The 26448-nt window shown below is 34.8% G+C and overlaps 1 protein-coding gene across 5 annotated transcripts in view; it reads left to right on the top strand.

The window, feature by feature from the left end:
• Positions 1 to 23066, top strand: part of LOC149781206 (uncharacterized) — a 151828-nt gene extending 128762 nt beyond the window's left edge. For 4 of the 5 annotated variants that reach the window (XM_089935271.1, XM_089935272.1, XM_089935273.1 and 1 more), the window contains 4 exons: positions 7030 to 7250; positions 8182 to 8373; positions 12929 to 13926; positions 16902 to 23066. In XM_089935271.1, coding sequence (XP_089791397.1) covers positions 7030 to 7250; positions 8182 to 8373; positions 12929 to 13926; positions 16902 to 17658 — 2168 coding nt within the window. In that variant the 3' untranslated portion in view covers positions 17659 to 23066. The remainder of the gene's footprint in view (positions 1 to 7029; positions 7251 to 8181; positions 8374 to 12928; positions 13927 to 16901) is intronic. The other variant, XR_016414654.1, reaches the window with a different exon arrangement.
• The last annotated feature ends 3382 nt before the right edge of the window (positions 23067 to 26448 follow it).

The following is a 26448-nucleotide window of genomic DNA, read 5'->3' as shown; positions in this document are numbered from 1 at the left end:
GTTGGTCATAATAGCCTATTTTTCTTGTCCTAGTGTCTATTTTAGGTTTAAGTAGATCAGGTGAGACATAACTTCCAAGAATTATTTTGTGTTATTGCAAGGCTGATGAAATTTTCAGAAAATTCACTTGTCCAACCTGCATTTTCACTTGTCTCAATATTTTGATCTCTTGCCTAGCTCAACAATATGTATTTTAGTCAATATTAAAACTAGAGGAACAATGTACACCATGTTTATTATTTCAAAGGGCTTAATTTTTATTTATTTTTTACTGTCAAGATGTCTTGTATACACCATTTCTTGTTCAAATATGGTCACATCAGGACTTCCATCAGCAAAATGGAATGGAATTTATTTGAATTCAGACCTTCATTAATGTCTCTCAATTCTCAGTCAATTCACAAAACAAAGTTTCATGCCCTGAGTCTGTTCTTATAATTAGTAACAACCATTTTTCTCCTGGAGTGCACACAGCAACTTGAACTTTGAGGATTTTTGGCACATGGATAACTATCAAACCGATGTAAATGAAAACTTCTCTGACTCTTTGGCTTGTAACTTTTTACATTGTTTGCTGGTTTGTCTGTTTGGATACCTCAGACTAGGTGGCAACCTTAAGTTGTGTCCTTCATTTTCACCTAAAAGTTTCCCAATCTGAATCTTCCTTATGACCTATATTGCAATAAAGATATAGCAAACTCATTTTATCAAAATGGAGAAAAAAATGACCTCATTTTGACAACTACATCTACCAAAGTTATCATTACTTATATTTTGACATTTCATTGCAGATTCGTTTAGCCTCAACTGCATTACCACACATTGAAGTCAGTCTGTGTATAATCATTTAAAAAATTAAGACTCATTACTGTCATTTAATAAATTACAAAGTTGACATCTATGTTGATATAATGCCTGACTCGGATTGAAATCAAAGGTTGGTCCATTCATGAGTGTCTGTATTAAGAAAACACAATATAACATGGTTGTTTAAAGCAATGATAATTAATCATGCTGGATTTGTTTGTTTGAAGTGTTTTAATTGGCTGATAATTTGGTTGCTTAACCCAGTCAGCAAATAAGCAGTAATAGAACTTACTCACATGTGACACTTTTCAGTGACCAATCAGAGGATGTGTATGAGTAAATAAAGGTAGATTCAAGCATTCAGTATGCCCAGAGGGCACAAATAGCCGTATACAGGTTGATTAAAGCACAAATGCCACGTACAGGTAGATTAAAGCACAAATAGCCACATACAGGTAGATTAAAGCACAAATAGCCACGTACAGGTAGATTAAAGCACAAATAGCCACGTACAGGTAGATTAAAGCACAAATAGCCACGTACAGGTAGATTAAAGCACAAATAGCCACGTACAGGTAGATTAAAGCACAAATAGCCACGTACAGGTAGATTAAAGCACAAATAGCCACGTACAGGTAGATTAAAGCACAAATAGCCACGTACAGGTAGATTAAAGCACAAATAGCCACGTACAGGTAGATTAAAGCACAAATAGCCACGTACAGGTAGATTAAAGCACAAATAGCCACATACAGGTAGATCAAAGCATAAAAAACAGACTTGCCCAGCTTAATTTAAAATAGGAAAAAAAGCACTTTCCGAGAATGTCCCCTTGGAAAAATTTACTTGACTGAACTTTAAAACATGTAGTCCTAGACACCAGGCTTTGGGATTTGATTAGCTCTGGTTATTGTGTGTCTAGGGACTTGATTCATGACCAGTGTTTGCTCACCTAGTCATAAGGCCAGGTGAGTTTCTGCATAGGGCATAATCAAAATTTGCTTAGTGAAATTTACCAAATTTGTTAGAAAGTATTCTGCCATAAAGAGCTCCCAAATTTTGACAAATGATGCCAATCCTTTATCCAATGTGCATGCCATTACTAAATACAGGCAAACTTTAAACAACTTCTTCTCAGAAACTGCCCAGCAGAAATTGACCAACTTACAGCATTCTGATTATTTGGGCTTTCATATTTGTCCAGATGTCACTAATTTGCCATGAAATATGGCTGCCATTCGCGAAAATAAAAAACCCTTTCCTCTTCTTTTTAAATACCACTCTGCAGAATTTGACCAAATTTTACAGATAGCATTCTGGCATGAAGGACTTCTTAATTTGTAGAGATTTATGCCATTTCATATATTCATTGCTATTACTCACAATTTATTTTAAACGTATATTTTGACATTTTTGTATGGAGAGGAACCTGCAATTTGAAAAGTTTGTTTCAGTCCTTTTGCTTTGTATATATGTTCATGATCTTCTTGGCAATAACATTTGTTGAAACTGTTTTTTTGTTGCTTTTAATGAAAAACATCTATTGTATCTCAATAATGCTTTCCTCTTGCAACACTTCTAGATTTAATTCCTAAGAGCAATTAAATCCATGATTTGTTAAATAAAATCCTGAGAAAAATGGCAGAGTGTGTGTGTATGTGTGTGTGTGTGTGATTTGAATTTTTAACATCAATTTTAAGATCATGTACGATAATGCTTGCCATGGGAAAATATAGGTCATGGATGGTACTACTCACCATGGGAAAATGTAGATCATGAATGGTACTACTCACCATGGGAAAATTTAGATCATGGAGGTTACTACTCACATGAGAAAATATAGACCATGGTTATCTGATTTTCATGTACGAGTGATTATGTTTATTACATTTACCTCAATTTCTGTGATGGTGTTGTATTTACATTCATTAAACTTGATGATAGCTATATTTATCTTTGAAGATTCTACTCACCTTTGGCAAAAAGAGCTCACAGTAACCTTTTTGTTGCTCTAGTGACATTTTTGCCAATTTTTCATTTATGCCACACCAGAGGAGACAAGACTTCGTGAATTAATGATAAGTTTTGCACTGAGACAAGAAAATCTCAGAGTGATTCACCTGAATTCATCATGAAATCAGTAGACTTATAGATTAGCAGCAAGTTAATTAGTTCATGGATAATGTCACATATGACAGCAAATCAAGCCCCAATCAAGGAAAGTAATACAGTTGGTAATTTTGATAACTCTTCATCAATGCAGTTTTACCAGAGAAGTGGATTTTTCAATCTACTCATAATTTTTAGCAAAAAGAATCAAAGATTTAATCTTGAAATTTTTTCTATATTTGGCATTTAATTTTTTTAAAAATAAAATCTAAGGAATCCAAAACCTTTCAAATCAAAGTTAAGAGAAGTTTGGTCCCAAAAGTCAGTGTTAGACAGCATACCCATTAAAAGCAGATCAGAGCAGGTGGCCTACAAATGCCCTAGTACCACGCAGAATTACTTAAAATTTAACAAATAGAGAAATGCAATGAAATTATACTTAAACAGAAGTCTGTTAAATTAATTACATATTGATTTTTCATCAAAGCATAACAATATTTATACAAAGACACCCATGACATCTCATTCTAATGTGAGATTAGTGAACCTAATTAGCCTGAACTTCTCATAACCCAAAACTTAATTTGGTCCTGAGAGATTTCAAAAGATTTGACTACAGTATAAACCCTCTTATCAGCTGGGTCCATCTGCAAACTGCACTGACCCAGATCTGCCATCCCATGATGTGGCAACAGATATGGGTCCATGTAGTTTGTTAGGAGTAATCAGTAGGACAAACAACATGCACACTGATCTGCCAGTGCAGTTATATGACTACAAATCAAGTCCATGTATTTTTACAGAATGGCTCAATTTATAAGTGAGTATATATGGTAAATTAAATCATTTATTTTGTGGTTTATCTAAAGTTTGTAATTAATGACTATTATTCCATCTGCATTAGCAGATTGTGAGACATAACTGTAAATTTTTTATGACAGTGTTTCACAGTGTTTCAGATGACATCAAGATCAGAAAAGTGTGGCACTCCACAAGTTTTAATCCAAGGAGTACCACCCATATTTGGAAGTGTGGAACATTTTTTTCTGATTGGATTACATGCATTGTTTACACATCGTTTGAATTATAGCTTGTAGTTTTGAAACAGCAAGGGAGAGAGTGTATGTGTATTTGTGATGAGAATTTTTAATGTAGCTTTAACAATTTTTCTGTCATATCGCTATGATATCTGCAGTGTGGCAGTTTATAGTGATGTCTAGCACTTGGGCATCATACCGCAGATATGTAGCATGATGTCCCACCCAGTCAATTTATCCTGACAACAGGCCGACCATCACCCAGTGTACTGACATTACTTATGGAACTAACCTGGTGTACTCACATTACTTAAGAAACTAACCTGGTGTACTCACATTACTCATGGAACTAACCTGATGTACTCGCATTACTCATGGAACTCACCTGATGTACTGACATTACTGATAGAAATCACCCAGTGTACTGACATTACTCATGGAACTAACCTGGTGTACTCACATTACTTATGGTACTAACCTGGTGTACTCACATTACTTATGGTACTAACCTGGTGTACTCACATTACTTATGGAACTAACCTGATGTACTCACATTACTCATGGAACTAACCTGGTATACTTGCATTACTCATGGAACTCACCCAGTGTACTGACATTACTGATAGAAATCACCCAGTGTACTGACATTACTCGTGGAACTAACCTGGTGTACTCACATTACTTATGGTACTAACCTGGTGTACTCACATTACTTATGGAACTAACCTGGTGTACATTACTCATAGAACTAACCTGGTGCACTCACATTACTCATGGAACTAACCTGGTGCACTCACATTACTCATGGAACTAACCTGGTGTACTCGTATTACCCATGGAACTCACCCAGTGTACTGACATTACTGATAGAAATCACCCAGTGTACTGACATTTCTCATGGAACTAACCTGGTGTACTCATATTACTCATGAAACTAACCTGGTGTACTCACATTACTTATGGAACTAACCTGATGTACTCACATTACTTATGGAACTTACCCGGTGTACCACATCATCATTAATCTCAAAACATACTTCATTAGTAATCTCAAAACAAACCACATCATCAGTAGTCTCAATGTATGCCACATCATCAGTAATCTCAACCTGTACCAAAGCATCAATAGTCTCAATACACCAATCCCTCGATAACTCACACCCTGATAACTCGTGAACCTGCTTATAACCCCAATTTGTTGAACTTGAAAATCATTTTCAAAATTGGTAATGGAAATTTTGATATAGCGTTCGTTTTATCATTGAAAACGGTGGATAGGACCTGAAAATTTTAATCAACATTATGAAATATCAAATTTAAAAATAGGTCATACAATATTTTACATTTTCTTTCCAAACGATAGTCCTAGTACACCGCAACTAACGATATGTAAGGAAATTTAGAGCAATGAAAATGTCACTTACACCAAGTGGAGGCAGTACTATAATAAATAAATACAAATGAAATGATTTTTTTATCAATCGATATTTGTGCTTTAGTTCTATCTTTTAGTTCCTTTAAAATGTAATTGTAATAAATGCAATGCGTCCTCTTGTAATTAAATGTAAAATGTGTCAATCTGCAGTAATAGTTATGTCCGTGGGCGTTTCTCTGAGAACCTAATTGTGCTGACCGTGTTTTGATAACTGACTTGTGGAAGTATTTGTTGTATTGTTGCACTGAATTAAAAACAGGCCTCCTTTGTTATATCATGTTAATTATGTCTATTGAATCAAATAAAGAAGGTGGAATAAAATAAAAGTTAAAAGGCACGAAAGTCAAACAAACTTAAAATCTAGTGGCCCCAGTCATATGTCAGGTGAACTCACTTCATTTGATCAATCGAAAACTTTTATAAATGTTATTTTATTGTGTATGTAACATTAACTACCTTAAATTAACCGACTCTTTCATAACTGTGATTAAAGATAGCAAGGCATCCAAGCAAAATGAATACTTTGTAAAATAAAGAGCTTGATTTCACAGATACGGCAAGCAAGTTTCAGAGAATTCTTGAACTGGCACTTAGAGATAACCTCAAGGATGATAAGAAGTTTCATTATTATTTCCAGTGAAATCACGACATCAATACTGTACTAATTGAGCAATACAAAAATTGAGTTTCGACGTAGACGTTTGCCTCACAAAATAAATATTACGTATTTTTAAAAGAAAGGAATCTTGTTTGGTGGTGTATCAACAGTTAGTCTAGTTCCCCATTCTATGTACTCCTGATTTGGCAGCATACTATTAAACACCACTATGGGAACCAGACTATTCAAGAAAACAAAAAGCAATGACGTAATACACAGATTTTTTTGTGTACACATGACAGTTGTTGAAACAGTTGGAACGATCTTTCACATGTTGGACATTTGAAAATAAATGTTATTAAACGGAATAACGAACAACTTCAGTAGAAAAAGCAAGTTTGTAATTATAAAATGATGATTCAGTCATTAAACAGCCCAGTTCCCTAATGCTCCCACCCCCACAGTTTTTCTCTATGTCAAAGCAATTTTTATTTTTATTTTTGGAGGACCCCCGGTAACTCATGCCGTCACTTATAGTACAGACTATGCTTGTATACCCCGTTTTGCATGAGTTATTGAGGGAGAGGTGTATATACCACTCAACTCATACCACATCGTCAATAATCTCAAGCATCATTAAGATACAATATTTTGTGGCTGCTACAAAATCTTAGAACCCAACAAACAATTATCCTTCCAAATAAACAAGAGGACTCCTCTCCAGATGTACCAATTTAGTACCAATCTAGTACCAATTTAGTACCAATCTAATACCAAATTAGTACCAATCTGGTACCAATCTAGTACCAATTTAGTACCAATCTAATACCAATTTAGTACAAATCTAGTAATTTAGTACCAATTTAGCACCAACAGTCATGCCATTCTTAGCAAAATGATGCAGATTGAAAACTATGAAAAAGCGAATTCACAATACAATGTAATCCTAAATGGATTATATATTATAAATATAAGACTTGGTAAAGAAATCCAAGCAGTCACTATTCGATTTGACTCAGTCATGTGTCTTTTGTATATTACAGGGTTTTTAAACATCTACAGTAGTTTTAATAAGAGGAAATGGGGAAAGCGTTGGTGCCTTGTACACGATAACAGCTTTGAATGCTATCGTAATGAGTCAAGTGAAGTGTGTGAGCTAGATTTTCTGCTGCGGAACTGCCATCTGCGACGTGCCGTTGATGAGACAAAAAGTGAACTGGGCCTAATGCTTCAAGAAAATAGTAGAGAAAAGATAACTATAGAGGTAAAAACATGCCATTACATTTTCATGGTGGTCACCAATACAGTTTGAATTGAAAATTAAACATACAAATTTAGGGTACCTGTTGCCCTTTGCAAATTTGCAACTTTTAATAAAAAGTCATATTCTGTTAATTTTTCATTAGAATAAAACAATCCTCACTACACAGTTAGTAACAATTTCTGATTTATTTATTTACAGATCTATCATTTTAGCATTTGAAAGTATTATGACTGTGGTTTTAAACTAAGTAACAGAAAAGTGAAATGAACAAGTTTTGTAAAATTCAATAAATAATTTATTTCCCTAGAATACAAAGTGAAATTTAAAAGGATCTTACAGTATTGTGGAATAAATTCCAAATAGTCCTAATGTTTTATCACAAGTCCAAATATGTAAATTACAACTGATTCCCAGTGGTATTCCAATTAAATTCCAATATTAAATGTGTTGATGTGCCTGTAGTCTTGAATATGCTAATGTGCCAGTTTCCTGTAATGTGACAATGTGCTAATAGTTTTTTGATGTATCACAGTAATATAATCCCAAAGTTTTCTTGTCTGAATTCACTATAATTCCAAATTAATGTTCCAGTCCAAGAATAGTATTGATGAGCATTTTGTATTTCCAGTGAATAATAATTTGAATAAATAACTCCACCCAAATGAAATACTGAACACAAAAATAAGACTGATTCTGCTTTGTATTAGTGTTGTAATTTTTGGGGTTGGATTTCTTCTTCCAAATTTTCAAATCAGTTTTTTTTAATCAGAAATTTTCTTCTGTGAACATATTCAAAGTTATTTGTTTGAATTACATAATTGTTTTGAAACTGGTTGACAAATTTTCTTAAGAATGCTAGAAAGACTAGATCTTAGTCAGCTGACCAAAATTTTAGCAATTATAGACTTGCTGTTATGCATGCATCTTTCAGCCCATGTGCTGGGATGAGCTGGGAGCATGGCTACGTATACTTATGAAGGAGACATCAACACCATCTGTCCCAGAGGGGCTTGAGGGTTACATGGTGTATGATAAGCATTATGATGATATTGATGATTTGGACATTGATACATCCAGGCTGTCAGATCCCTTCACTTACTCTAGTATTGATGATGAACTTCAGGTATGTAGAAATCAGAATTGGTACTGGTCATTTGCAGAATAAAATGTTTTGTTATAGTAATTTGTAATCTTTTCTTTTTTTAACTGACGTGAATCACTTGGTACTGATAAGCACACGATTTCAATTTGACCAAATCAAAGGAAAGAGAAAATTTAGAACATTGAATACAGATTTTATTATTAAGAAAATTCGGATAATGAAGTTTGAGCACAAACCTACCATATTGACTCACATATAAGTCAAGTCTAATTGCAAACAACATAGGCCCTGACCTTCCATTGCATAATACACTGTCATTGGTTCTGCTGATTACTCCTAACAATCTGCAAAGACCCTGATCTGCTGGCACATTATGCGATAGCAGATATGTTGTCTCTGCAGTTTGCACCTGAACTCAGCTTATAAATGAGTATATACAGTACTTTTTATTTCTTACATAGTCTGTACACTTTACATACCATGTGTGTGCAGTTTATTTTGTTTTGATATTACAACATGTTAACATATCACTTTATGTGATTCTGATTGGTCCAGATAAGCTCATAAAATCCATGTGCAGTATTCTGTTTAATGATTGGCTGTGATTGTGGGAAAATTTTCTTTACCCCGCCTTATGAAACATTTTCTTTTAACTAATATTATGAACATTTTGGCAGCCATCGTTCAAATCGACTGCCTAAAGGGAATTAGGGAAAAAAGGTCATGTCTTTCTGAATATGGTGAATTCACCCCACAGGGATTTGTTATGCCATGTATTGCCTCTCATGTACTGAAAACTGGTGTCAAAACCCAAACAACAACAACAAATAAAACAAAGGGTATTGATCAGTTGATAGCGGGCTTGGTTGGGTGAGTCGGTAGTGATCCTGTAACATGGAATCTGCCCAATATACAAGAATGGTTTAAATGTTAAATTGTAGAAGTAAATAACTCACCTCTGTTCATAGAAGAATGTGGACATAAACCATACTCCCAAATGACAGAATGTTAGGCCTATGAAACCAATGCATTTTTATGCAGTAAAATAACTTAGATAATCTAATGTTTCTTACGTGATGCAGTTCTAACTGTCTCCTCTTCCAAATCAACAAATATCTCATCACAAATACATTACAGTAAATATGGAATTTCTTCATCCAGTAATCAGCCTTTCACTTGAATTTCCAACAACTTTCAGTAGTGAAACTGACATACCTAAAGTGTAAAAATTGTTACATTGATCATCTAACCTAAAGGAAGCAAGCTGTGTGATGACACACAGAACCACCAGTCTACGTTGCAAAAATGATGTTGTCCAAGTCAAATGTTCTATTTATTCTGAAGGACACTTGTTCTTTGGATTATAATTTGTAAAAGAAAATTTGCTTTTAAATGTTATTGGTTATAAAACTGCCCACAAAAAATTTACAAGTGTTTGGGACTGTTATTTATATGCAACAGATGAAAGGTGCAGCATCATGAGTCTAAATGAATGAAATTATTTCTTCTTTCTCTGCATTTTCATTAAAACAAAAACTATGCGATAAAAAGAATCTCAAATGGGGAATGATTTAGTATTAAATTTGTGAAACATCTTTGAATAATATCCTGGGTTTGATTCCATTTCATAAACTCATTACCCATTTGAGATCCTTTAGATAAAATATTTGCAATCTCCTTTATGAAGTTTTCTGTATAGATCATGCATATTCAATAACAGATGTTAATATAAGATAATGGCATGTTTTTGGTATAGATAATGCATATTCAGTAACTGATGTTATTATATGCTCATTTTTTTTCCCCGTTAACTTTACATTGTCAGAATCGTGCAGTATTACCCGATATTGAATCTGTGCGACAATACACATATTTCATTCATGTGCATAAAGGAACTACTTTCTATTTGTAAACAAACAAAGGACGCAGACGCCAGCACTTTTGATTTGTACGCAAATCATGTACACTCGCGTAAGAGGCTCTTTACATTGTGGATGTTTAAATTTGTTTCTGAATGAACGAAAACAGATGTTTCGTGGACTGCCACATACCAGCTGCTTTGGCACATTCCGCGATGATACAATGTTATGGATTTAGGCTAGCTACAGTATATAACAGACGGAAGATAAGGTCCTTACAAATAACATGCAAGTGACAAGTCATATACTCTCTTCTTTAGCTGGTGATAAGAATGGCAAAATAAAATATACTTAGAGTTTTACGTCCTGAATTTCCTCAAAATGTATTTTTTTAATTCTGCAAATCCGAATTACATGAGCCATGTCACAGGTTTTCTATCTGGATTACACATTTCGAAATTGTGCTGTAATTTCAATGATAAGTGCAATTGCATCCTCCTTACTGCATTCAGGGGCCCCGAGTGGCCGAGTGGTCTAAAGCGCTCTTCGTTACGGATCACTGCCATCTCACCTCTGTCTGCGGCGGTTCGAGTCTAGGATTCAGCCAATGTGGGTATGTGAGAAAGCTTGCCAGTAGCTTCTCGTGGGTCGGTGGTTCTTTCCGGCGTTTTCCCGGGTTCTTCCTCCACCATTAATACTGGCCGCCATGTATAGCCTATCGCGTGCTGAAAAATGGCGTTAAACCCCTCAACAACAACAACAACATTACTGCATTCAAAATGAAATAAGCATTAAATTCCATAGCGTCTTTTTGATAATTGCAGTTGAAAGACTTCATATTTTTCCCACATTATGATTTCAAACATTCAATGACAGAAACAGAAACACATTTGCATATGTCAACACACTTCTTCAATCTCATGTATTTCATGTGAAATTGTCACATACAAATCCAGTCCATAATCACAAAATTTCCTAGAATCTAGAAAAATACCAAAATCTATTCATTCCAGATCAAATGGAAAAGTTGTTGCAATGTACATTCATTTACAATATGACTCCAATTTCAATTTTAACTAGACACGCCATTTTCTTTTGAAAGTTATGTCAAGCGCGCAACAAAGTTCAAATTTATCTGGGCAGAGTTATGTGTGCAGTAATAATGTTGATTTGTGGAATGATGGATATGTGCTTGTGTATTTAGTTTTGAATGCGGCATACATTCATTTACGTCGTTTCTTGTAGTGTATTTTGTTTATATAATTAAACCTTAGGTAGAATAAAAAAATGAGCATATAATAAAAAGGTTACTGCATTTGTATGGGAAAATATGAACTCGTTTTGTCGGAAGGATATACTGCACTCCCAAGGTCGTGCAGTATTCCATCCAAAAACTTGTACATATTTTCCCATACAAATGCAGCAACCTATAATTAATAGAAGATAATGTCATGTTTTCGGTATAGATCATGCATATTCAATAACTGATGTTAATATAAGATAATGTCATGTTTTCGTTATAGATCATGCATATTCAATAACTGATGTTAATATAAGATATTGGCATATTTAAAAAATAAATTGACTTTTGCCAAACATTTGTGCAACATGACTTTTTTAAAAACAAAACTTAACCAAAACAAAATTTAATATCAGACTGTACAAACTATTACCTGAACGCAGTCTGTGCTGTAATTATGCAAATGAGCCAGGCAATTTAGAACTTAAATGGGGAAGATATTTTTTGTTTTATACATGTTTCACTACTATCTGTAGCATTTTCTGCAGGTTGCTTTTATTTCCACTGTTCATCTGGTTACATAGTCATGTCACAGAAGTATCTGTCAGTGGTATCTGCTTGAATGACTTGCATGGTACAGCACCAACTAGCATTAATGAGGTCCCAGTCTTGAGCCCCAGTTATGCAAAAAATGTGTGTGATATTTGATGACATCATTGGGATGACACATTATATACATGTCATATTAAAAAAGGATTTGACTATTGGCTTCGGTAGGTTTGTGGATACAAAGAATTGTCTCCAGAGAGCAATTGGAATATGTCAGGTCAGGAATATTAACTTGTATGTTAGGGGCACCCATTTAGAGTCCCGAGGTTTAAAAACCCGTCACTCGTGACTTTAGTCATATGTAGGCAGGTATGCTTGAAGTCACACATATGAAGACTTGTCATAAATGTCAATATGTCTGCATGATGGTGACACAAGGACATGTCTTCAGGTCATGTACAAATATGTCATAGGCATTTGTGAAGCACATGGTCTTCAGTGGCTTAGGTGGTTAGTGCAAACATCGTGGGTTAGAGATATCCAGGGTTTGAGCCCTTTCCAGATTTTCCCCCTTATTTTACTCCAATATACAGACAAATTCAGCAAATCAGAGTTCAAACAGGATATATTACATTGGCATAACTAGGCCACCCAGCTATTAAATTAGATATTACAGTTTGCCTAGGAACTCAAATATGCAATAAAAGTATAGGATAAATCACTTTGTGACATGTTTTTGCCACTAGTATAATGTGAACACATTTGAGTACTTTGGAAAGCTCTGGTCAGATAAAAATGTGCCGATTCAGAATCATGTTTCTTATGAATGACAAGAATCAAGAGCTTATTTTGTGACAGTAATTTCCAGGATATTTTGTTGTTTTAAAATAATTCCTTTAATATATCCTTTTCTTGTACCATCCATCAGGTTTCTTCATCAACTGCAGATGAGACAGTCGTTTCACAAAGCTCTGAGGATATTAGTCAGAGTGAAGGGACAGAGAAAAGCAATAGCTGGCAGGGTAACCGTGATAGCGGCAACTGTTCTGGTGACTCATTGGATCATAACTCTCAGTCACTAGATAGAGAAGTCAAAAAAAGCAATCTTAGTCATAATATCCACTTATTGTCAGAAATTGATAAAGATGTTATTGACGAGGAAGAAGACAAAGTTTTATTGGCAGAAAGGAAAGATGCAAGCCTACCGAGAGTAAGTGTCGGAAATACAGGAGATATTTATACACAGGTACAAAGACGAACAAGTGGTACTTCTATAGGTGGAGATAACTCCATGCCACTGATTGAGGTAACAAAAAAGAATTCAAAGAATAACAGTGGCACCTCAAGAGAAAACAGTGAAAGGTCAAAACATGTTAAACTTGGCTCCAAGATAAATAAAGAGAGTGACTTTGATGATTTCAAGATGGATGATTCAGGAGGGAAAAGCTTTGCAGACGAATTATTGTCTCATTTTAACAACAGGCTCAGCTCTTGTTCTGTGGGCAATTCATCTGATGTAGATGTAACTGATATTCAGGATAGTGCTTTTGTCGATGAAATTTCTCCATTGACAGATTCAGCTACCTCCAAGGTCAAAACAAACCACATTTCACTGGCGCACAATATGGCAAACCCCATGGAGGCAGAAATGATGTCAGATAAGAATTCTAATTTGAGTGTTTCTGTAACAGCTGAATTGACAGATGCAGAAAATATGTGTTCTGCTTGCTCTGATGATATGCAAAAATCTAGAGATGTAAGAAAGGGTAATGGTGACACAGTTGCTAGGACAGAAACCAGATCAAGAAGGGAGTCCATTCCGGTGGTCAAAAGTTTGAAAGCTGCATGTGACACAGATGATGATGTTCCCATAGCCAACAAAATTCAGGAGTTAAGAAGAAAACTTGTTGATTTCAAAAAAGAAAGGTAAAAAATATGCAGTTTTTTAATTTATTTATTTATTTGATGTTTTTTGTTTACCTCTTATTAGATGTATTATAAAAAAACAACTAAGTTGTCAAAAATATAGAACAAGTGCTCTAGAAATAAAGCAGATTGTATTAAAGAGTTACATAAACTGCTTGCACTGCTGTAAAACACAAATCCAAGATTTGTAAAACTGATATTGTGTAAGAAGACAGCAATTGTACGCTACAGTCAATTAATAATCTGTCTTATTGATGTTCATACCACCTGCTGTCAATTAATATTCTGTTTTATTGATGTTCAAACCATCAAGTCAATTAATATTGTCTTATTGATATTCATACCATCTGCTGTCAATTAATATTCTTATTGATGTTCATACCGTCTACAGTCAGTACGGTAAACAGCTGACATTACCATAAGAAATCTGCTAATTCGCTGTCACAAACTTTAGGTAGCCAACTTTTTTGAGCATAAAATGCAAAGAATACTTGCTTGAAACGAGTGAATAACAGATACATTTCATCTCGTGGGTGAAAAACTCTAGTATTTTCATCCACTTGATGAAATATATCCATTATTCACTCGTTTAAAGCAAATATCCTCTATGTCTTACATCTTATGCCATTTACAGTCAGTTAATATTCTTGTCTTACATCTTACATCTCATACCATTTACAGTCAGTTAATATTCTTGTCTTACATCTTACATCTCATACCATTTACAGTCAGTTAATATTCTTGTCTTACATCTTACATCTCATACCATTTACAGTCAATTAATATTCTTGTCTTACATCTTACATCTCATACCATTTACAGTCAATTAATATTCTGTCCTTCTGTAGCAAATTAAGATTCTGTCTGATTACCATCTAGTTTTACCACGCTGAAGATACATAATGCAACATGTACTTTAGAAAGCAAAAGCTGCAGCATGTTGATGTAAGGGAGATAATACCAGATGATTTGCTGTGGTCAGAAGTTGTATTTATTGTTTTTAATCTAGTAAATACTGTATAAATATGTAGTTATTGGAGAGTATCTGAATGGCAGCACACAAATTCCTATATGGTGCCAAGTTCACCTTCAAATCCTTGTTGACTTCTCTTGTAGTGTTTTTGCTTCTAAGTCCCCAACTCTCTTTTACAAACACCTCTCTGGCGGCCTAGTGGTTAGAGCGTCTGCCTCAGATGCAGGAGGTCGTGGGTTCGATCCCCAGCCGAGTCATACAAAAAACTTACAAAAATGGTACTAACAGCTACCTCACTTAATGCTCGGCATTAAGAGGTTAGTGTTAGGACTGGTTGGCCCAGTGTCAGGATAATGTGACTGGGTGGGACATCATGATACATGCCTGCGGCATGATGCCCCGGTGCTAGACATCACTATAAATTGCCACATTGCAGACATCGTAACGATATGACTGAGAAAGTGTTAAAGTTACGTTAAAAATCCAAATCACACATCACTCTGTAATTTTACAAACAGTTGTATCATGTTAAAAGAGGCTGAGTTGAATCATTGTTTGAAAGTCATAGAGGTATATAGAGATTTACTACATGTTTCTTATAATTTTGGAAATGGCGGGTTATGGACTAAGATGGGTCTGTTCTTCTCTGGATGAGGCTACCAATGGAGGAAACTTTATTTCTGTTGTTGTTTTGGGGTTTAATGCCATTTCTCAGCACAAGATGGCTATACATATTGGCCACTATAAATGGTAGAGGACGAATGCAGGAAAACCCAAGTAAGAACCACCAACCCATGGGAAGATACTTGCAGCTTTCTCACATGCCCTCATTGGCCAAGTCCGAAGCCAAAACCATGGCCGAGTGGTCTAAAGCGCTCTCTGTTATGGATCACTGTCATGTCACCTCTGTCTGCTTAGGTTCGAGTCTCGGATTCGGCCAGTGTGGGTATGTAAGAAAGCTTGCCAGTAGCTTCTCGTGGGTCAGTGGTTCTTTCCGGGGTTTTCCAGGGTTCTTCCTCCACCATTAATACTGGCCGCCATGTATAGTCTATTGTGTGCTGAAAAATGGCGTTAAACCCTACAACAACAACAGCAATGAAGCCAAAACCAATGCAGATGTTTCCCTGCAATGTATCACGCGATGATATTCCAGGAAGTCTTGGACTTTTCAAAAGCATATGGTTGACTAGTATACAATTTGACATACGTTAAGAATATTGCCCCATTTTGCTATCATCTTTCTTTTGTATGCCTTTTTTCAGAATACATTAACTGGCACCATAATGCCAGGATTGTGTTGATGTGCCATTTAACCACCCACCCACCCACACCCAGACATACATACATACATACATACATAATTACATACATACATACATACCTACATACAATTTCCTTTCCTTTATGTAATTATATTATTCTTACTCTAATAATGAAATGTTTTACATTTGTTGGCTTGAGTTTATAATGTATACAATTGGTTTATGTAATATACATTTAGTTTTAACATTTCAGGGCCTAAACCTTCAACCCTGTATCATTTTTTGCAATTAGGCTTTTGAGATTGTCGTTCATTGGTTCTTTCAGTTGTGTCATAAGTATTTTCCAGGTTTTTCTGAAGTTTGGTGCCAAACAGGTTCCAGGTTTTTCTGAAGTTTGGTGCCAGACAGGTTCCTATAATTTGTTTAGATTGATGGGTCACTTATTAATAATAATGCTATTTATTAATATAAGTTTTCTGGGTCTTTAATATGCTGGACAAGTTTTCTGGGTCTTTAATATGCTGGACAAGTTTTCTGGGTCTTTAATATCCTGGACAAGTCTTCTGGGTCTTTAATATCCTGGACAAGTCTTCTGGGTCTTTAATATCCTGGACAAGTCTTCTGGGTCTTTAATATCCTGGACAAAAGTCTTCTGGGTCTTTAATATCCTGGACAAGTCTTCTGGTTCTTACGTTAGAAAATAAATTAATAATGATATTAATTGTCCTTTCTTATTTCAGAATCTTAATTCGAGACAGAAAGCAACAAACCAAATCATTGAAAAATTGTGACTTTTTGGATGCTGAATATGAAAGACTCAGTCGTGAATGTACCAAAATAACAGAGGAAATAAACTATTTAGAAGAACTACAGACCCAAGAAGACTCAGTCAGATCAGACAGGAACTTACAACATGTGTCAGTAATGGACTTCTCAAAACCTGATGATTCTTCTGAACGAAACAGCAAGTCTCCAGAAACTAGCAGTTCACATGGTAAGTCTGAGGAGACTAACTATCAGAACACTCATGAAGCAAACTGCTTTTCACCTCCAAATACATGTCAATCACAAGAAGAAACAATAGATTCTTCACATAAAAATGCTGACTCAGCTCCAATTACATGTGAATCACAAGAAGAAACAATAGATTCTTCACATAAAAATGCTGACTCACTTAAGCCAGATGTAGACTTATTATTTCCAGCAAATGACCATATCACTGATCAAATTTCTGAAGTGGCCAAGTCAAAAAGTGACTCAACCAAGTTATTACAAAAGAATATCTTTATGGAGACTGCATCAAAAGACGTGGACTCACTACAGTCACAAACAGAGACACAAAAAAGTTCCACAGAAATGACAGCAAAGAAGTCCACAGAATTGGCAGCAAAGGAGTCCACAGAAGAAACACACTCAGAGGGAGACTTTGAATTTGTAAACTCTACTAATATAAAATATGGGATGGAATCAGACAGCGATTCAGAAATTGACGTCTAGTAAGATGGACATTTATCACAAATTGTATCACACATGCCATATATACTCATATGTTAAGTCCAACTGCACACAGCATAGACCTGATCTGCTGTCACATACATTGCCTGCAGATCGGGGTCTGTTTTCTTTGTTCTACTTATACTTGCAGCAAAATTGCATAGATCAGTACAGTGCATCATGCAATAGTAGATCTGGGTACATGCAGTTTGCAGTTGGACTCTAATTGTAAGAGAATGTATACAGTATATTACATGTACAGTGAATCAATTACTTCAAGTGGTGTAAGCAACTAATATGATCAAATACTCTTTACTATTTTTGTTATGAAATTTTCATAAATAATGGGTAATCTTGAACTATTTTACTGTAATTATTGATGTCCTTGTGACAGGTAGGTATATCTATGTATTGATGTCCCTGTGACAGGTCGGTATATCTAATTATTGATGTCCCTGTGACAGGTAGGTATATCTAATTATTGATGTCCCTGTGACAGGTAGGTATATCTATGTATGGATTGAGTGGGGTAAACACTATAAACTACTTTTGAACTTACCTTGTCATAGCCTTGTGTCTCAGTTTGAGAATTTCAAATATTTTCTGTTTTGAGCTTTACAATCTCTTATATTTTACTATAATGTTTTTGTAATTATTCATACACCTTTTGTTAAATATGTTTTGGTGTACAAATAATTACAGGTAGAAAAATTTTCATTTTCTTAGGTTCCTAAAAATATGCAAATTTAAAACAAAAATTTATTTTTGTCATAGGACAGAGAAGAAAAATATTTCTAATTTTTGTGGACGGATGATGTATGAAAAATCAGAGATTTGAAAAATTACAGAGAATGCAGTAATTTTGGTATATTTGAAATTTTAAAGGTAGTTATTATTAAATAATAGATGACTTTATTAACAATTGTTAAATGAAAAAACTGTTTACCAAGTCCTTTTGTGAAATTCATGTCTTTGTTATTTGAATTTTAACTTTCCAAAAACAAATGGATACTTTTTGTTTTCTCTGGTGTTCATGCTCATTATTTCTTAAAATTAGGCAGATAAGATTCTGTAGGAATCTAAATAAAAAATGAAATCAGGAAAGATCTGGAGAATGTTAATATGCATCAACAAGGGCTTATCCAGGACTTTTTTTCTCACATTTTTGTGAACTTTTGTGTGACTTTCTGCGCACATTTTTAATTAACTTTTTGCAGTTAAACCCTTGTCAACAGAATTACTCAAAAAAACATTTGACTTATGGAAATCAACTTTTGATTGGCCTGTTTATGTCCGTGTGTTCGACCTACTTAAATTTACGAACTGTTGAATTTTATGGTGGAGTTACATTTTCAATTTAGTCTTTTTGGCTTCAATCAAGAATTGATCAGTTCACTTTTAGTAATTTATCATTTTTGGATTCTTTACATGTATTTTCCATGATAATTCCTTTATATTAGCTACGATTGTTACTTTATATTATGGGTGATAATGTATTCTTTAAAATGTACCATTAAATATTCCCTCGTAAGAATAATTGTGCTTTGCAATACATTTGCATGATCATGTGATATTGGATATATATGTTTTTGTATATATGTATTTGTATGTGTACAAGACTCTGTGCTTTTTGGGTCTACTGGGCATAGATCGGAAGACCTTATGCGGTGGTCTGTCATCTGTTGCTCATATGTCCATAAACAAGATTAATACTCCTCCTGCACTACTGTGTGGTTTGCCACAAAACATCATCCACGCATTCATCCCATAGTCTAGTTGCTTCTAAATGAAAATGGTATCACTCGGATATACAATATGGCTGTCACAGTGGCCATCTTGAAAATCTTATCACTACTCTTCCTGAATGGATGGTCATATCAACATGGGGGTTTTCACTGATAGATTTCTTATGATGTCTAGTTGGTTGTAAATAAAAACAAATCTTAGCTCCTTGAAAACAAAAAGCCATATCAGCATGGGGTTCCCACAAGAAGACATCTGATAATGTCTTTTTGGGTGGGTCTAAATGAAAATGGTACAAAGTTGACTTCCAATATGTTCACCACAGCAGCTGACATAAAAGTCTTGTTATCATACATTAAAGATGGTTTCAAGACTATGCAGTTAAGAGGAAGAATTGCTCTTATCTTGAATTCCTGGACATTCTTTTTTTTTTTAGCCAGCAGAGTGTCAGTCCTTTGAAGGGACTCTTGTTTAAAACCAAAATATTTATATACATTTATATTACTTGCGTAAAATGTAAAACTATATGTGCCTTTTTTGATGAGTATCATAATTTGCATAATCTTTATTTAAAAAATGGCACTATTTTTTGTATATTTTAGTCATATTCTAATTTCATATCATTTCCAACATTTTCTCTTTGATTTATCATCTGTTGTTTGGGGTTTTTTGCCTTCAGTATGACATGTCACGACCCTCATGGCCATGTTACTGTCTCCTTGCCTCAATCTGATTGGCTGTCCATCAGTATGTTGCTAAACAACTTGAGTTCAGCACAGTATGCATAGTTACTAGAAATTTTGATGGCTTGCTTTGCGGGTAAGATAGAAGCCTATGGATTTGGCGGTCAAAGATTGAGGTCACTGTGACTAAACAAAAAAAAAGGATTTCTGCAAAATTACATTAGTTCTGCTTGACAAATCTGAACCAAATTGTATGGATGAATTGCAGCAAGGAAGAACCCTGTTATTGGAGTAACAAAAAGGTCGAAAGTCAAGGTCACTGTGACTGAAACATTCTCTTTTTGAGAGGTACAATTTGTGTCCTTTATTTCTGTATGACATGTCAAGATTATACTTTTCATATGCCCACCATGTTATGGTATCCCTTCCTCATATGTCTGTTTGTCTATCAGTCTGTCGTTAATTCTGTTTCTGCACAACTTAAGTTCACCATCATCTACAGTTACCAAAGATGTGGATGGCTTGTGTTTGAGGTATAAAGAAAACCTATGGCTCTTGGGGTCAAAAGGTCAATGGTCATGGTCATGGGGCATGAAGAAGAATCCTACTTTCTGCAAAACAGACCAAGACAAAACTTTGTCGATGGCTTACACTTGTGATAAGGAAGAAGCCAATTGATTTGTGGTCCAAAGATCAGGTTATTGTGACTGAATGAAGAATGATGATTTCTGAATAGAAATTTTAGTTCTTGGCTGTGCACTATCACAGAAGTATGTGGATCATGGTACATGTATTGGTTATTAATTTCAAAAGGTCAGAGGTGAAGGCCTCTTTGACTTAAAGAAGAAAAATGTTTTTTTTTACAATATAACTTTTGTTCTAGATCATGTACCTTGACTAAATTTGTATGGATGGCTTGCACTTGAGATATTTAAGACATGTGTTGATTTTGGGATCAAAAGATCAAAGGTTAAAGATCAAAAAACTACATACCTTGACCAAAGGTCAAAGCCAATGAGATCCATTGATCAACCATGCCTTTCAAGTGCCTATGTAATTCCTGTTAAATATGTGGCAGGCATTTAATGTGTCCCTTATAGTATTCTTTGCTTATTCATGGCGTGAATAGTTTATTTCTTTATATCGATAGAAAAATCATCAGTACTTTTTAGGAATAATTTTCCATATATGTGCAGTAACATGGATTGCCTATTAGGAATTAAAATCTAATTAAAAGACCAAATGTAATACGATTTAAATTTGCCAATCTTTTTCACAGTAGATATTATCCACCAGATGGTTGTGCTAATGTTATTTTTAATTTTTGTAAATTAGATTTTTACATAGTTGTACATTTTAATTTAAGTCTGTGTGAAGTCTGTTTAAAATGTAAGTTTCTTTTGTTCTGTATGGACCAGAAAACAAACGTGAAAATTTCAGCTATATCTGCACAAAGTGTAGACATATATATATAGTTTCTTTATACATACGTTTGTAGAATGATTTCATTTATAGGTGTGCTACCATCACTGAAGATCAACCTTTCCTATAAAATAGGTCAGATAAAATACATTAAAACCACTTTCAACATCCTATTCTATTCTGCCAATGAAAAACCACTGCATGCACATCTTTGGCCTTTTTGCCATTGGAAAATCACTGCATGCAAGTCGTTCACCTTTCTGCCAGTGAAAAACCACTGCTTGCACATCTTTGGCCTTTCTTCTAGTGGAAAACCACTGCTTGCACATTTTTGGCATTTCTGCCAGTGGAAAACCACTGCTTGCACATCTTTGGCCTTTCTGCCAGTGGAAAACCACTGCTTGCAACATCTTTGGCCTTTCTGCCAGTGGAAAACCACTGCATGCACATCTTTGGCCTTTCTGCCAGTGGAAAACCACTGCTTGCACATCTTTGGCATTTCTGCCAGTGGAAAACCACTGCTGGCAACATCTTTGGCCTTTCTGCCAGTGGAAAACCACTGCATGCACATCTTTGGCCTTTCTGCCAGTGGAAAACCACTGCTTGCAACATCTTTGGCCTTTCTGCCAGTGGAAAACCACTGCATGCACATCTTTGGCCTTTCTGCCTGTGGAAAACCACTGCTTGCAACATATTTGGCCTTCTTCCAATCGAAAACCACTGCTTGCAACATATTTGGCCTTTCTGCCAGTGGAAAACCACTGCTTGCAACATCTTTGGCCATCTGCCAGTGGAAAACCACTGCATGCAAAAGGCCCAAGATACTGTATTGACATGAAAAGGCCTAAAATATTATCTTGACATGAAAAGGCCCAATATATTGTATTGACTTAAAAGGCCCAATATATTGTATTGACTAAAAAGGCCCAATATATTGTATTGACTAAAAAGGCCCAATATATTGTATTGACTAAAAAGGCCCAATATATTGTATTGACTAAAAAGGCCCAATATATTGTATTGACTAAAAAGCCCCAATATATTGTATTGACTAAAAAGGCCCAATATATTGTATTGACTAAAAAGGCCCAATATATTGTATTGACTAAAAAGGCCCAATATATTGTATTTAAATGAAAAGGCAATTCTAAATAACCTTATCTCTTTTCAGGGCTTTCTACTCTTTGTAAACTGTACAGCTTTCTGTTTTCCATTGGAATGAAATGATGATTTTCACAAAATGAATATAAAAACCATGTAATATTATATGCTATCTTTCAAAAATGATTTTAGGGATGACATTATTTCATTCCCTCATTATATATTTGCGCCTCTTGGACCATTTTAATTCAGTGCCATAATAGATTATATAATTACCTCTTTGAATTGACAAGGACACATTGATAACCTTGACAGTACTTTGAAAGTGTTTGATAATCGTTTTCTTTCAATGAGTACATTGCTGTGTCCCTACATACATGTCTGTTAATTGCATTTTATTATCACCTCATGTCAACATTACTTTAAACTTATGAAATAATAATAAAATAGCTATTTTTTCAAGTGACTCCATTTATTGTTATGACACAAGTGAAGATGTACATTCATTTAGATGTAAGGAATTTTGGTTTCCAAAATCTGTCCTATTCATGAGCTGGGTGGGGCATTTATACTTAGAATTTTATATTTTGGCAATGCAGTAACTTTCATATTATATTTTATAAACCTATGTTATTTTTGGTATCACACTTTTATAATATTGAATGATTTACTTGGACAGGGTCAAACAAGAGTATATACAATCACGAAGATAAATCAAACCTCTCCACTCAACTCCTTTGACAGTTTTCAAGTTAAATCTGCAGTTTTTCTTTTGAGAAAAAGAATTATACATTTACACTGAGTCTGGTAAACTTTGTTGACTAACTACAGTGTGTCACCTGTCATTGCTCATTTGACTAAAATATTATTCAACTTCTTTCATAAATTCCATATGCAATAAACGAAAGTTAAATAAGATCTGTTTAATATGATATGACCTTGCAAGTAAAAATGGCCCTATTTTATTCCCTTTTTGGGAGCATTATTGTCCCACGCATTTTCAAAAAATGCATGGGTCATCATTGTACTCAGATTTCGAACTGTCCATCTGTCCATCACAGTTTTTCTTCGGCCATTATATACTAGCGGACTAAACATGGTACACTTGTACATCATTCAGATGTGTTACATGTCACATTGGGGTCTGGTATATCCTGAAGGTCAAGGTCACATCATGTGCATAAATAAATATAGGTTGCTCAGAGGAATCTCATACATAGATTTGCCTGAATGTGGTAAGACCAAGAGGTTTGTAACAATGTGAAAAATAGAAATTGTAGCTGTTTGTGAGCTGTGCTGAACACGCCAAGAGATGATATAGATAGACCATTAAAATACATTTACAGTTTCAATGACGGCATTGTTTTGCAAGATTTCCAGTAAAATATTAAAATCAAGAAAATGTTGGAATTTTTTAAAATTAATTTTAAATATCTTTAAACGTTCGTGAAATAATTTATCCATGCTAAATCAGACCTGTTGGAGTAAATGTAATAGAGAAATAAGTGACCTGTTAACGTCATCATAATGACTAGAAAAATGGAAGTCACTGTTATGTTGAAATAAAACATTTTTAAAAATTGATTCAGTATAGACGAATATATGCCATTGCTATTTATCTATAACGATACTAATTTACGCATTTTCTTTCAAACAAAAGCTACTTTAATTTGTTATATACCTCAGAAAAATTATCAGAATACAAGACTGTTACAGTGTCAAGAACTCCATAAATATAATTCATGGTAAATGTCCTGTCTTAAAATGGGGGAAAAACCACCTCCAATTAAAAGCTGTGTCTCTTATTTAGTGTCATTTGGAAAGTATAATCGAGTTATATGCACACAATTGTAAACGATATCATGACAATATTCCTTAGAGGCACAAGACTTGGGATGACGAAATGTCTTGGATAGCCAACAAAGAAATGCATTCGATCATAATTCTATCCACAGAGATACTGTACAAACCAATTGTTTTCAGATGAACAGATTATATTAATGTAAGACTGCAAAACTAGTATTAAAGAATGAGAATGAAAATTGCAAGACATGTGGTGTTCACAAAATTGCAAGACATGTGGTGTCACAAAATTGCAAGACGTGGTGTTCACAAAATTGCAAGACATGTGGTGTTCACAAAATTGCAAGACATGTGGTGTTTACAAATGATGAACTTTATTTAACGCATAATCTATGAGAAAAAAGAAATCAAAGGCACAATGCGCAATAATTGGAAATAAATTTCAAAACGACGACCGATTAACACGCAAGCAGTGCCAAAACATCCTAGTATCAAAAGTAGTAAATGCTACGGGCCCCGCGCTTTTATGTGTTTTAATATGTATGTGGTTTTTTTATTTAAGGCCCCTTTAAAACATATGATACAGTATGCTACGGGCCCCGCGCTAGCTTAATCCGGTACTGCACTCAAGTATTGATGTTCTGCACATACCTACCTGCCATGTCACGACATGTCACACGAAACCAATAATATCGTCTCCAAAAATCTATTTCCAATTAATCTCATTTTACAAGTAAAACGCAGACACACACAAACAAACAGAGCCCTTTTTGACACCATAAGTTGTACCCTGTGTAAACAGTAAATACTAGTGATTCGCAAAACGTGGGATTCATAGATTAATATCACCCCTGGTCAGTTTATACTATCGTCCTAAATGGCATATAAAGGTAAACGTGGTAAGAGATAAACAACCACCATTCCACAGATTGATTAATTGATTGACAATAGCTAAATTAATGTGCGACTAACCCTTGAAGCATTGCTGGGAGTGAGCCCATTTGACAAAGGTGTGATTATTGCGGTACTTAGAATGGTAAAGATAATATCAGTACTGGAGTGTTATTCCTTTGTGAAGACAAAATGATCAATCTCGGTCATCATCTACCCTGAGGAACGGTAAGATCCGACATAACTAGTGTGACCATTACTTGTTGGACACTTTCTCGCAGCGATGCAGAAAAATCATTTGCAATGCTCATAAAAATTAAAGAATAGATTCGTGTATGTTTGAATAACAGTATAGTTTCTAATGAGTACAAATAATGACACACTTATTAAACTTGCATCACCTTGAAACACTCCCATGAAATACTGACAGCAGCAAATTAAGCATCTGCAAATTAGTCATGTAATTCACTGTATGACACATGGTGACAAGAGTAATTCACTGTATTACACTGTGAGAAGAGTAATTCACTGTATGACATAGTGACAAGAGGAGTTCACTGTATGACACGTAGTGACAAAAGTAATTCACTGTATGACTCATAGTGACAAGTGGAGTTCATGGTATGGCTAATAGCGACGAGTAATTCACTGTATAACACATAGTGACAAGAGTAATTCACTGAATGCCAGTGACAAAAGTAATTCACTGTATGACTCATAGTCACACGAGTAATTCAATGATGACACGTGACAAGAGTAATTCACTGTATGGCACGTAGTGACAAGGGTAATTCACTGTATGACACATAGTGACAAGAGTAATTCATGATTATATTACAAATGATGGAAAGCAGATGCTAAATGAATTTTCTATTTTGTTGATAATTTATCATAAAGAGAGAACCTGTGTGTATTATCATGCATCACCTAGGCAGCTGTCGGAACCTAAAATTGTCTTTTATTTGTCTGTCTATCTATCATACATCGGTTAAGTTTTGTGTTTAGATCATTTCACACTGTTCCAGATCTCTAGTCATCTTTGCCACTAACGGCCACCGTCTTCCAAATGAGGCGATAACGTCAGTATGGTCAATTGCAAACAAGTCTTGGATTGCCATTTATTTGCAACCGTTTTCAAAAACTGCCTAAA

The sequence above is a fragment of the Sinohyriopsis cumingii genome, chromosome 15, assembly GCF_028554795.1.
Source record: "Sinohyriopsis cumingii isolate HCF-2022 chromosome 15, ASM2855479v2, whole genome shotgun sequence".
NCBI classification, from domain to species: domain Eukaryota; kingdom Metazoa; phylum Mollusca; class Bivalvia; order Unionida; family Unionidae; genus Sinohyriopsis; species Sinohyriopsis cumingii.
The sequence above is the reverse complement of the archived record's forward strand: the minus strand, read 5'-3'. Positions and strand labels throughout refer to the sequence as shown.